This window comes from Periophthalmus magnuspinnatus, chromosome 9, assembly GCF_009829125.3.
Source record: "Periophthalmus magnuspinnatus isolate fPerMag1 chromosome 9, fPerMag1.2.pri, whole genome shotgun sequence".
NCBI lineage: Eukaryota > Metazoa > Chordata > Actinopteri > Gobiiformes > Gobiidae > Periophthalmus > Periophthalmus magnuspinnatus.
The window spans coordinates 23,487,835-23,501,893 of NC_047134.1; the positions used below are offsets into that span (position 1 = coordinate 23,487,835).

General features: G+C 38.7%; 1 protein-coding gene across 1 annotated transcript in view; it reads left to right on the top strand.

The window, feature by feature from the left end:
* Positions 1-14,059, top strand: part of LOC117375674 (dmX-like protein 1) — a 91,453-nt gene that overhangs the window by 16,388 nt on the left and 61,006 nt on the right. Inside the window, exons 8-16 of the mRNA XM_055224281.1 lie at positions 243-427; positions 4,267-4,471; positions 6,157-6,334; positions 10,814-10,987; positions 11,266-11,498; positions 12,182-12,860; positions 13,256-13,377; positions 13,456-13,545; positions 13,791-13,890. Of these exons, the coding sequence (XP_055080256.1) occupies positions 243-427; positions 4,267-4,471; positions 6,157-6,334; positions 10,814-10,987; positions 11,266-11,498; positions 12,182-12,860; positions 13,256-13,377; positions 13,456-13,545; positions 13,791-13,890 (1,966 nt within the window). The remainder of the gene's footprint in view (positions 1-242; positions 428-4,266; positions 4,472-6,156; positions 6,335-10,813; positions 10,988-11,265; positions 11,499-12,181; positions 12,861-13,255; positions 13,378-13,455; positions 13,546-13,790; positions 13,891-14,059) is intronic.

Here is a 14,059-nt window from a genome sequence, read left to right on the forward strand (position 1 = left end):
TTAAAACATGGCTTAAAGCTCACAAGATACTATTTTGCATAATATAGGACTTTGAAATATTATTGGCTTATAGAATGTTATGATGTCATCTGAAACCCAGCAATAGACTCTTACATATTTCACATGCCTTTTTTTAAAATATTCTTTTATGTTGACATTAAATTCCTCATATTGATTTGATTCTTCCATTTTTTTCTGTAAAATACTATCTGACTTCTTCCTTGTTTTGGCTGGTCCATCAGGATGATTGCCTGGTGAAAGTTTGGTACAGCACCAGTAAATGGAAGTGTGGCGTCTCTCACTTCTTCACGCCTCCAGAGCTCGACCTGAGTGTACAGGGAGAGCTCACTTTCTCTTTCATCTACCTCGCCCATCCCCGCTCCGTCACAGGATTCTCATGGAGGAAGACAAGCAAGTATATGCCACGGTACGGACATTCTAAAGCACAATCCCATATTTTGTGAGTGTGTGGCACTTGACATATGGCTGTGTGAGTACAGAAAAAAAAACATACGTATTTGGAACAAATTGTTTTTTTTACTACTTTCTACATTTTATATACATACCTTAGACATCAGATAAATGAAGATGTATGGAATGAAGTAAATGTAGTAAAAAAAAAAAAAGTAAAAAAAATTCTACTGAATATTTTTCAACAAAGCAAAGGGCGGCTACTTTGAGGATTTGAAAAAATATATAAAAAATAGTATTCAGTCCGCCACCAATGGTCCAAGTTCTCCCACTTAAAAAGATGAGAGAGGCCTGTAATTTTCATCACAGCTACACTGTGACAAAATGAGAAAAAAAAAATCCAGAAAATCGCATTATCTGATTTTTAAAGAATTTGTTTGCAAATTATGAAGGAAAATAAGTATTTGGTCAATAACAAAAGTTCATTTCAATACTTTGTTATGGACCCTTTTTTGGCAATACATAGCCCCATATTTTTTTTTTCCTTTACACGGATCAGTCTTCCTGTTCCCTTTGCAAAAAAAAAAAACAGCCCCAGAGCATGATGTTTCCACCCCCATGCTTCACAGTAGGTATGGTATTCTTTGGATGCAACTTAGCATTCTTTCTCCTTCAAACACGACAAGTTGAGTTTTTACCATAAAGTTCTATTTTGGTTTCATCAGACCATATGACATTCTCCCAATCCTCTTCTGGACCAAATGCTCTCTATAAAGCTTCAGACGGGCCTGGACATGTACTGACTTAAGCAGGAGGACACGGCTGGCACTGCAGGATTTTGGTGCCTGGTGGCATAGTGTGCCGCCAGGCAGTCTGTTAGTTTGTTTGGTGTCCTTTGACAGCTCTTTGGTCTTGGCCATAGTAGAGTTTGGAGTCTGACTGAGGTTTTGGACAGGAGTATTTTATACTGATAACGAGTTCAAACATGTGCCATTAATACAGGTAACGAGTGGAGGACAGAGGAGCCTCTTAAAGACGACGTTACAGGTCTGTGAGAGGCAGAAATCTTGCTTGTTTGTAGGTGACCAAATACTTATTTTACCGAAGAATTGACCAATTAATTCATAAAAAATCCTACAATGTGATTTCCTGGATTATTTCCCCCCATTATGTCTCTCATAATTAACGTGTACCTATGATGAAAATTACGGGCCTCTCTCATCTTTTTAAGTGGGAGAACTTGCACAATTGGTGGCTGACTAAATAGTTTTTTCCCCCCACTGTACATATTTAGTAGTATTTAACTTTTTTTCCTTTACTACATAATTCCATATATCTTGCTTCATGTATTTGATGTTTTCTGTGTGTGCATATAAAATGTAGAAAATAGAAAAATGAATGGGGAAAAAAAATTGAACACCCACACACAAGAAAAGTTACATAATGCATATTTAATAATGTTTTGATTCATTTTTTTGCCATCCACTAACTTTGCTCCAGGTCTTAAATCAGACCTATTCTGCAAAATTGACTTTTCAGAGCTTTGAACTATGTTCTAGTTGGTTCTTCTCATTGACCCCCAGAAGTTGTGTTTGGAGTGATTCATGTTTGAGTAATTTTTATTTTCAAGACGGCATTATGGCGATCAGTCCCTGTTTTCACCGCCACCGCTACACACACTGTGACGTACGCACTTCGTTCTCCCGTTCTACTTTTTTAATCGGTGATACTTGTAGGATTTGGCAGAGTAACATAGTCATTTTGGTACAAATGGAAAAAAAACTCAGTGGTGTGATGTGCAGCTATGCATAGGGGTACAGGATGCTAGGCTTTGTTGTGATGACGTTTACGGTGACATCAGCTCCCATTGGCCACCGCAGTTTTCTAACGCAGAAGTCAGCAGACTTGTTTCTTTTATTACGTCGTTTTAGATTAATATTGTGATTTAAAATATGCAAATTACAGTATAAGGTAAGGATCCACTGGTGTCATAGATTATAACTATAGAGCAGACACAAGCACAATAGGTCTGCTTTAAGGGCCATATATGAGTTAAAAATCTTATTTGGTAATAATTATATTTTAATAGTATATAAACTGCCCAGCCTTATCTTGACCTGAGTTGAACAGTTAGATGGAAAGGAGTAAAGGCGTTGAGCAGGTTCTGGGAAAACAAACCCTGTATTCACTTTCTGTTCTTCTAAGTTCACCATACCAGACAAACAGGTAGCTACTTGTAAAAGCTATACAAAATCCTGGCATTTATAAAGGTCATTGGCTGACATCATCTGCCATTGTTTTGTTTGTAGGTTTTTTATAACACAAGTTTTATATGATAGTGCAAAGGTTAAGATTCCTGGTCTCATTCCACACCAAGCAAAATGAGAAATAAACAGGATATACAGAAATTAAACTGATATTCAAACCAAATGTATAAATAATGCAAAGCCATTACTTTGGTCTAACGTGTCTTCTGTTTGTGGATATATTTTAACTGAATTATGATATCACATAAGGAAAAAAATATATTGCTTTAATAATCTGTAACATTTGCATTTTTTCTTTTTCTTACAGTGCATCATCAGTTTTAGCAGATAAAACTCCCAGTTAGCCTAATAGTTAAGCTTGCCTAGAGTTAGCATAAAAAAGTAATACAGCATTCTAAGCATAGCTTAGCTCGCTCTGTGTGATGCTGGTATTTTTATTTTGCTCTTGTGTCCATAACTTAAGATATGAACATTAATAACCAATCAGCTGCCTTCTTTCCCCGAGGTCACTTCTGCTAGCGCTAGCAACAGGTTTGATTGACAGCGTATTACTCCACTTCTCTATACCGTCTATGGTCCTGAGGCTCTAGTGAGACATGTTCATTGTTTGTAGGGATTTGTAGGTTTTTCTATTCTGATGTACATTATGTTTTCAGTCTCTGCCCTAGTATCGCTTGATATCGAATATCAGCAGACGTAGTATTTCCTTTAAACATAAAGAGCATAAGGTAAAAATGATCCAAATGTGTTTTGTAACTTTTAATATTATGAGACATTTTGTGTGAACGTTGTCCAGTAAATCATCTTATTACACCAATTTATTGACCAAAATGAGATATTGGCTGAAGTGACATTTTGGAAGCTGATACCTGAGCAACCAAAATTTTCAATATCAGCGTCGATATCCTGTACGATTATCATGTCAGCACATCACTGCAGTTAATGAGATTGTTCCATGAATCTTTTACTTTTCATAACTGTATTGCCTAGCATCTTTAGATGCGTTTTGCCTACTGAAAGCAAACATGACAGATTTACCTGAAAACATCTTTTATTATTTATGCCCTATGATTCCAGGGTTTAATTTTTTTTTATACTTTTATATGGTTTTCCCCTGATCAAAAACATACCTGAAGTTGTTTTTTGCTTCTTTTCTATTGAAAAATTTACCAATTTTCCAATCCAGTCATTCAAACATGCTCTGTTTACACTGCCTGGTTTGTTGCATCATAGGTAAAAATACAGATCTCTTCTGTACAGTTTTTAAGTCCATAAACCATCACCAAACTCATTCTGTGGTCAAACATTGTTCACAATGAACGCAGGACCTAAGATCTTAATGTGTTAATTTTCTAATTGTTAATTCCTGGTGCTGACAGCAAAGGGAGCTCCATTGCTTAAATGTGTCATTGAAAACAGAGTTGTAGCTTATATACATATGTGAAGATTAATTCAAGTTAGAAAATGTGAACTACTAATCCTAAGGAGACCAAATCAGGGTTATCGTGGAATTAAAGTCACAAAAATGCATATGTCATCTTTTAATATAATAATATAATTGTTTTTGTCTTCCTTGTTGTCCTGACAGCGGTTCGGTCTGCAATGTTCTCCTCACCTGCTGTAAAGATAGTGTATGTCGACTATGGGCTGAGACGCTGTTACCAGGAGATACACTTCAGTCTGGTCCCCATAACAACCACAAAGGCGCCCAGCACAGAGACACGCAGAGTTATGCCAGCCCTTCTCGGAAAAAGGCCTGCAACGGAACGGCACATGGAAAAACTGCACAGGAAGTAAGTCTGTCTAGTTTGTCATTTAAACATTGGACAGATGACTACCTTTATCCTATCTACTCATGTGTGAATTTATTTTTGAAATTTAAATTTAAAGAGACAGTATGTAACTTTGGTGGAGACTTTGTGTGTGAACACAACCTCAATTAATTCTCCACAAAAACAGGAAGATGGCAAACACTGCATTATAAGTGAAACTAAACCTGGTACTAAACCTAGGACTAGAACAGAATCAAACTGAGCTCAAACTAGGAACGAGTACAACAAGAACAAATAAGTGTGAACAAATCATAAGTTGCCTGGAAAGTTCCACTGTGTTGCATTATCTATTTTGCATTTATTCAATTACACATTTTTATTAACTAAACATACCCTGGAAACATGAATTCTTGCAAAGTTTCTTTTCCAGTCGATATTACACTTTTTTGTGATAATGACAATGTTGTTTCCTCATCACAAACAGACCTGGAGTTTGTTTTGTTTCATTCACACATGTTTAACACACAAACCCATATTTAGGCCTGGTTCTTCTCTCAAACTAAAAACACTCTGTTCCACCTTGTGATGTTACGTGGTAATACAGGAAGTGCTCCACGGTGTTTTTAAACTCCATACACCTTCACTAGAATCATTTAGATAATTTCCAGCCTGGTATTGCCAATTTCTACTGAACTAAAGGTAAAACGTAGCTGTTAACTGGAAAAATACCACTACATGACATCACATGAGCATTTTGAGCTTTGGAGATGTAGACAGACTAATAATAAAAGGTTACTCAAACATGTGTGACAAACAAAACACCTTCAGGTATGTTTGTGATGAGGAAACAACATAACATGGCTTAAAGCTGGTGAGAGTCAATTTTGTGTTATATAGGACCTTTAAGCAACAAAATTAGACAGAAAGAGATGTGCTAATTGTAGAGAAATACAAAAGGTTGATCCACAGTTCCTCTAGTACCTCGGGGAGCTGGAGTCTGAGTTCATGTTTGGAATTATTCATTAGAAATCAGAAACATGGCTTTGTTTGGTTTTCCTTCAAAACTCAATAAATGGAACTTGGCAGGTTTTTTCCCTTGTTTATTATCAAATGGAATGGAGTAGTTTTTTCCTTGTAGTCAGCTGACTGTGGCTTGGGTTCTTGCCTCAAAGCAAGAAGGTCACAAGTTCAATGCCTGAGACAAATGGGGCCTTTGTGGACTGAGGAATGGGTCAAATATCAAGAAAGCGTACCTCACCTGCACTATACCCTGTACCGTTTGGGTAGAGACATTAGTGTAGTTGGTTGGAGTGTTTGTCCACTGATCTCACTGATATCACAGGGCTGAAAAACATGATGGATATCTGCAGAAACAATGAGAGATGCACTAAATTGTTAATCTGAGTTGAGGGAAATGTGAAAGGAAGGAGCTCATTGGTCACCTATGATATACAAATAAAATCACATGCCTCTCTGAAAAAATGGATGGTCACATTTGGGCTTGAGACATGACTGAGAACACGGGGACCAGACTGATGTCAATCTGTATAAAAAATACAGAGAGAGATCAGTCTGTTCTGGTTTCAAGACAGAAGAACTGCATCAGCCCTGAAAAAACCCATAGCCCATAGCAATCGATGTCTAATTTTATATGCATTAAACAGTGAAAACTGTCAAATAACCTAATCTTGTTTATATGTTCACAGCTAAATCTTCAGGAGTGTTTGCATTCGAGTATTTACCGGGACGTGATCCACCCCTCCCTGACCAGCTGCCTGCCCCATAACCAGAACCGGCACTGCAACCACCGCAAAGCCAACTATCTGCCCCACGCCAACGCACTCTGCCACTTTCACATCGCTGCCAGCATCAACCCTGCCACAGGTGAGAACAATCATTTATAGAACAACCAACTAACCACAACAATAACACAAAAAAGGAAGTGAGAATGGGTGCACTTCTGGCTCCATCGACTCTGGCTCCAATTCACTTTTTCTTGAAAAACTGTTGCCTCTCTTGTTGTAACTGCTGCTGTCAGATTCGTTATTTTGGTCTTAAAATGTTCATATTAACTTGCTCTACATTATACATTTTTATTTTGATATTTTGTCTTTAAATCAAGATATGAACATTAATAACATAAAAATCACGCGCCTTCTTTCCCCAAGGTCGCTCCTGCATTAGCAACAGGCTCGATTGATAGCATTACTAGAAGTTGCAGTTGTTTGCAGGGGCAGCAGTAGCTCAGTTGGTAGAGTGTATGTTCACTGGCAGTTCAAATCGCACGGGAGTGTGATTCGAACTGTCAATCTGACCACATTGGTGCTGTGGTCATATTGACTCACCCACTGTTTGACCAGATTCCAGCTCCCACAGATAAAGGCTGTCTTTGTGTCTTTGGGCAAGACACTTAACCCCCAGTGTCTGTGTACACTGGTGTGTGAATGTGTGTGTGTGTGTCTGTGTGAATGTGTGTATGGGTGAGTGGTTCCTTGATGTAAAGTGCTTTGAGTGTCTTGAAGGTGGAAAAGCGCTGTATAAAAATGTGACTAATTACTATTTGTCGTTAGTACAGCCAAAATGCAAAATTTAAATGAAAAACTGCAATGTATTCTTCCTGAAGTGATGTCTTTGTTCTTTTGTGGTTATTTTACTGTTCATTCAATCATTTACAGAACAGCCAGCTACAACACCAACAAAAAATACTTATCTGACAATATGTTTGCACTCCATCTGAATGTGCCATATCCAGAGCTTGTAAAGGAAGTACTGTATCACCTTATTCCCCTGTGTGGTAGATTACACTGCAAGTTTCTGTTATTTTCATTTTTCATTCAGCTTTCTGACAGTTTTCTTACTATAGATAAGACGGTATACTTCAGCATTGTGGGTATAATAATAATAACAGTAAATAAAAATAAAAATACATTATGAAAAATAATTAAAATGATAATATATGTGTGTACATATGTATGTATGTATATGTATATATATTATAATATAATTATAATTATAATATAATATAATATATATTTTTATTATAATATTTTCAGAATATTTTCATCAAATAGTCGTTGTAACTAGCCGGCCACAGTTGTGCACAATCGGACGTTGGCTCGTCCATTGCCAGCGTAATGTCATGTCTGAGGTTTAGGGTGGGTTAGGGGTCAGAGGTTAGGGGGTTAGGGGTCAGACAGTGGACAGGGAGCTGCAGGTGGACATCACTGACAACATGTTAAATGCTTTACAAACTTCACCGGAGGACACGTCTGTCTTATCAAAGGTACGTCTTTGTGTGTCGGGGCTAATGCTAATGCTAACCTCTCTGAAACCATTAAATGTAGCATAACAACAAAATCATTTTTTAAGGATGCCCAAATTATATTAGGTGTAGATTATTTCAATCAATAAATATTTATTAGGCTCCGAAATTAGCATTAGCCTTAGCCCCAACACACAAAGGAGCACCTTTGTAAACATAGAAGAGTCCTGTGAAGTTTTCCTCACATTTGTGTAGTGTTTAACATGTTGTCAGTGACATCCACCCATAGCTCTCTGCCCACTGCAAAAACCTCAGACATTACATTAGATCGGAAACGGTCGAGCCCATCTGATTGGAACTAACCGCTACCATTCTGCACAGACAATTTATAACAAAAAAAAATCTGGATATTAATTGTGTCTATATCACCCACTTCTAATCTTGCATATCAATATGATGATTTTTCAAGCAATCTTTTATTATTTATGGCTCACCTGAAAACATAATGGTACTTACAAAACTAAGCAGGCCACTTTCTGCTAAGATTTGAACTTTAACCCTTGAAGAGTACCTGTACTGTACATGTATATTTTATGACCCAGGAAAACGTTCTACCTCTCTCCTACCACATTTATTCTAGAAATCATGTCTTCTTACATCCTATTAATCCTTGGGACTTGTTTTGCAGTTGTAATTGCGGCCCAAGCAAACCCCATTTGTCCCAGAAACACATTTTGTTATCTAGATATTAATATTTAAGAAGCTTATATTTGCGTTGGTTTAAAGTAAATCCTTATTGTTGGCTTGAGGTTATTGTGTTAAAGCTGCTCAGAGAGTCAGAATAATGTAATACTTGTTTATTTGAGTTTCTCATATTTGTGATGCAGCTTAATCTGTCTTGTCTTGGAGGCTGCAACCGACAAGTCCTGTAGGATTTTATTTGCATTAATGAATTCAGCTTTAGTTCTGGCAGAGAAAGAATCTGCTATGACAAATTTCCAAGTGAATACTCCAGCTTTTATCTAACAGGAATAACTTGGGAAGAGCATGAACAATTAAAGAGGGGGTAGCGCTTTTTCTCATGTTATAACATTGTTCCCTCATGAAAAACATGCCTGAAGAGGTTTTAGATGTCATCCATGCATGTTTGAGTAATCTTGCGATCTCTCCTGGATGCTAATTGAACCCTCCATAGGGTTAGTTGTAAGATTCTGTACAAGGCTCCACCCACAAGCCTACGTCACCCATGCTCCCACACGACAATTCTCCATAACAAACCTGATGTGATGTGCAGTAGTTTCATTAGTGGGATGCACGCTGATTGTGTTGTGATAGTGCTCTGAAGGGGAGTGACTTAGCATGGAGAGCAAAGGGAGGGGGGACTCCACCAAAAACAAAAGTGAAACTTATAAAACATGTTAGTAAGTTGTGTTCTGGGAATATAGCATTTTCAAAACAGTTAAAGGAAAACATGCTGATCTTAATATGCACAGTTAACCTATTTCAAAATTGATCAAATTGTGTTATGCAACTGTTATTTCTACTGAACAGCTTTGTATGAATAAAAGTTGAAACATTATGAGACTGACAAGGCCTACATCAGCCAGTAAATAGTCTTATTACATCATATAAAGCCCCAACCAGGATATCAGCTTAACTGATCATGGGACCCATACCCGATCAAGATAATTTCCCTGGATCAGAGGACACATTTGTTTTAAACTTCAAATGTGGAGGGTGCAAGTTTAATTAAAAATAAAGCTGTTTAATAATGCTCACATGACCATTATTAAACTGAACAAAATAAAAAGGGAAGTGAGTGAGTATAGGTTTGGTTTATTTATACAAGGACAGTGCAGAAATAGTACATGGTTGACACCTAACCAGCGCTAGGTCTTTGGACACTTTGCACACTGTTCAAAAATAGAAAAAATCCATAAAAAAATATAAAATGACTCTTAACTATATAATTCCAATGATCCATTATAATAATCATTTTTGAGTGTGCATGTAACCACAGCCACTGTCACTTCAACCAACCAAAACTATAATAAAATGGTAAATGATTGTTTTTATATAGTGCTTTTCCACCCTCAAAGCTCAAAGTGCTTATTGTTATATTGATATCAAGTTAAAGGGCCCATATTATGCAGTTTTCTGATCTGTTATAATGTTTCCTCATCACAAACATACCTAGAGTTCTGTTTTGTTTCATTCATACATGTTTAACACACAAATGCACCCTACATATTTAGGTTGAGTTTTTCTGTCAAACAGAAGACACTCTGTTCCACCTTGTGATGTCATGTGGAAGTGCTCCCATTGTGTTTTTAAACTCCATACACCTATACCATTTGGATGATTTCTTAATTTCTTTTTTATATTTTATTTATTTGTAAAGGGACAGCACATATTAATGAACATTTAAAAATTTAAATATGTAAAGATTATAACCAAAGTGGCTAATTTCCATCTTCAGTCCCTCGGCAGGTTGATGTTAAACAGTCTACAGGACAGGGAAGAGAACAATAACACAAATAACACAAACGTAAATTTAAGCCTCTGGAATCACCAATGTCTACTGAACAAAAGGTAAAAGGTAGCAGTTATCTTGAAAACCACCACGTCATGACATCACAAGGTGGAACAGAGCCTTTTGAGCTTTGGAGATGTAGACAGACTAATAATAAAGGGTCACTTAAACATGTGAATGAAACAAAAACAACTTAACTTTCTAGCATTCTAACAAGGCTTAACATGGCTTAAAGCTCACAAGAGTCAATTTTGCGTAATCTAGAGCCTTTTAATAACAAAAAAACATTTTACATCAAGTAACCACTCACCCATTCCCTGCCTGTGGGTTAAATGCCTTGCCCAAGGACACAGCAGCAGCATTCATCTGTGAGAACCAGATCTGACTGCTCAACCAATGATGTTTATGTCAAGAGCGGAATTCGAACCTCCAGCCTTTGGATCAGTCAACAAACACTCTACCAACTGAGCCGTTCTTGCTCTCTTTCCCACATGCTCATACACTCACATGCATCACTATAATGTAGATCACAGCCAGTGGTTAAACATAATATTCTTATCTTTTGCAGACATTCCCTTGCTTCCCTCGATCTCGTCTCTATCTTCTGATGATGACGAGTCTGGAGGCCTTTTTACCGTCCACTGGTTAAACAACAAAGAGCTTCAGTTCACTTTAGCCATGGAAGTCTTCCTTCAGCAGCTGCGGGCCAGTTTGGAGCAACAGCAGGAGTTATCAAATGAAGGTACTAACTAAATTACACTATTAGAGAGCGTGGAGAAGATATTTACAGATTTGACAGATTTTTAAACGAGAGGGTGCTAATTAAGTTTAAACTGTTAAGCTTGTAAGCAAACAAGCTGGGGTCAGTGGAGTTTATAGTCATTGAAATGCTAATGTATGTGTTGTATAATGAGTTGCTTTTACAATGCAATCAATACAGGCAAAAACAGCATTTCTTTTCAACGTGAGATAAACTGGGTACAGACTCTTTTAAATACGATGTCATTGGATTTGTTCTAGATCCTGAAGAGGAGGATCATCTTGAAGAAAGTGGTGCAAAGTCATGTGACCCAGAGCCAGAGTCCATGGAGCTTCCCTTTGCCTCAGTGGAGCATCAGGTGCAGGTGTTGTTAGAGGAGTGGAACAAAGCGGCCGACATGTTGTTCAGTATTCACCCCATGGACGGCTCTCTGTTGGTCTGGCTCGTGGACTGGCTAGACGAATACCAGCCCTGCATGTTTAGACAAGCTCAGGTAAAAATAACCTCCCTCCTTCCTCCATCCTGCTGTGTAAACTGTATAAAGAAGTGGATTAAGTCAGTGTGACATCACCCATAACGTTCAGCTCCAGTCAAATGAAACTCATTGAGGCTAGCAGTTATAGGCAAATTTGGAGCAGAGTTACATATTAGGAATTCTGACCGCGAGTATTATAGCAACTAAGCAGCCAGTCCTGAGAGAGGCTGTTAAAGGTAATACCCCTTCCCGCCCACACCGCTGGTTTAGCAGGGAACAGGCGCTTAGAAACACTGATAATCAAACCTGTTGCTAATGCTAACGGGAGCAACCTCACGGAAAGAAGGCACCTTATTTGTCTGGTACTCATGTTCATATCTTGAGTTATGGACACAATAGTGAAATAAAAATACCAAGTTCATGTAGAGCTTGTTAATACGAATATTTTAAAATGATGAGCCTGGCAGTTACAGAGAGAGGGGCCTCAGTTTTCTAATGTAAACTGTTGGAGTCAGAGTTAATGGAGCCGGAAGTGCACATGATCACTTCCCATTTGGAACACAGCGACTAGCGGGTTAGCTATGTCCACTTATATATACAGGCAAAAGCAGCATTTCTTTTCAACACATTTCCTTTCAGTCTATGGTTCAGACTCAAAAGCCATTCAGCTCAGAGTTTCACTGTGGTTGTTTGTGTTCCAGGTGTCTTTTGTATCCCGTATTCCAGTAGCATTCCCTGCAGGTGATGCCATCTCCCTGAGCCATAGCGTGGTTATGTACGCCTGCAATAAAAATGTGGACTTGGCTCTGCAACACGGCAGACAGCGCCCCCCCGGCTCCTCTCTGCCCCAAGCCAAATCTGCTCTCATCAGTTATGCTGGACAAAGTAAAGCGGCCCCCAGCAACAGCCTCCGTTTCAGTATATTCACTCCGAATGTCCTGATGATCTCCAAACACGACGACGGCTCGCTGAACCAGTGGGCCGTGAGCTTCGCAGAGGACTCTGCTTTCTCTACTGTCCTAAGCGTGTCTCATAAGTCCCGGTACTGTGGGCACCGCTTCCACCTCAACGACCTGGCCTGTCACTCAGTGCTGCCCCTGCTGCTCACCACCTCTCATCACAACGCCCTGAGAACTCCAGATGTGGACAACATCCTGGCCCCTCCCGAGCACAGCCTCCGACCAAATCGCCTTTCACTGGGAGGCATTTCCCAAGATCCGAATGCCATCTACAGCGAGCTCATCCTGTGGAGAGTGGAGCCTGTGGGGCCTCTGTCTCTGTCAGGGGGAGTCTCTGAACTGGCTCGCATCAACTCACTGCATTCTTCAGCGTTCTCCAATGTGGCGTGGCTGCCCACACTGATCCCAAGCACATGTTTAGGTAAGACAGGCTTCTATTTTTTTATGTTAAACAAATGATTAATGAAATGGTCTGACAGCATTTTCAAAAGCTTTAAAACAGTGTTTGTTCGATGGTCAAATATGTCACCAGAAAGAACAAATGACATGTTTATATTAAGGGGTTGTTGGTTTAACTTCTAACTAACTTCAAATGAACTGTTCTATAAGTGTATATACAGAGAGTGTGTTGCGTGTGTATAGTGTGTGTCTTGTGTGTGTATAGTGAGTAGTGAGTGTGTTGTCCCTTGTGTGCAGAAATTTGAATTGTAGGGTTTTTCTGCCTTTATGGCCCATACATTAATTCAAAAAGTGATTCATATCGGTTCATCCTTTTGTCAATGAGAATGAATCTTGTGTACTTGACCTTCTCTCCAGGAGCTTACTGTAACTCTCCCAGCGCCTGCTTTGTGGCCAGTGACGGTCACTCACTTCGGTTATATCAGGCTGTCATAGAAGCCAAGAAACTTCTGAGTGAGCTCTCCAACCCTGAGATATCAGTGAGTACTTCATTTTACCAGTTTGCAATGTAATGGCAGAAGCTAAAAATAACAACAATCTGTGTTGTTTTGTGTTAGAAATATGTAGGAGAGGTCTTTAACATCATTAGCCAGCAGTCCACAGCCAAACCGGGCTGCATCATTGAGCTGGATGCTATCACAGACTTTGTAAGTATCTATAAGACAATATTTTAGTCCAACTGATTTCAGTATCTTGTGCATTTCTTGTTTTTACTTTGAATGAACTTGGCACTCTTGAGTTCGAACTATGTGATTTTCTTGCATCACATGAAAGGTCAGCCGTGAAGGGCAGAGCTTGAGGAGCGATTATGTGCTTGTTAGCTGTAGACTCCGCTTGTGTTCTGATTCACATTACACACGCTTCATAACACAATCTCTGCATGTGTGTACAGCAGGGCAAAGAGACTCAGCTCCTCCATGTTTTTGAAGAAGACTTGATCCTGGGATATGGGCGCACTGAGACAGATGAAGCATCAGACAGCTCTGAGACAGGTTAGAGTCAAGTCTATGTTGAATACACAGTACACAGTTCATTGAATCCATGTGTTTTATAATGATGAAAAAACAGGATTGTTGCCGGAGCAATTAACAATTTAAAATGTATTATCTTTTGAAGTCCTCAAAATGTTGTTCATAATCGGAAACCGAAGCGTTTTTATTT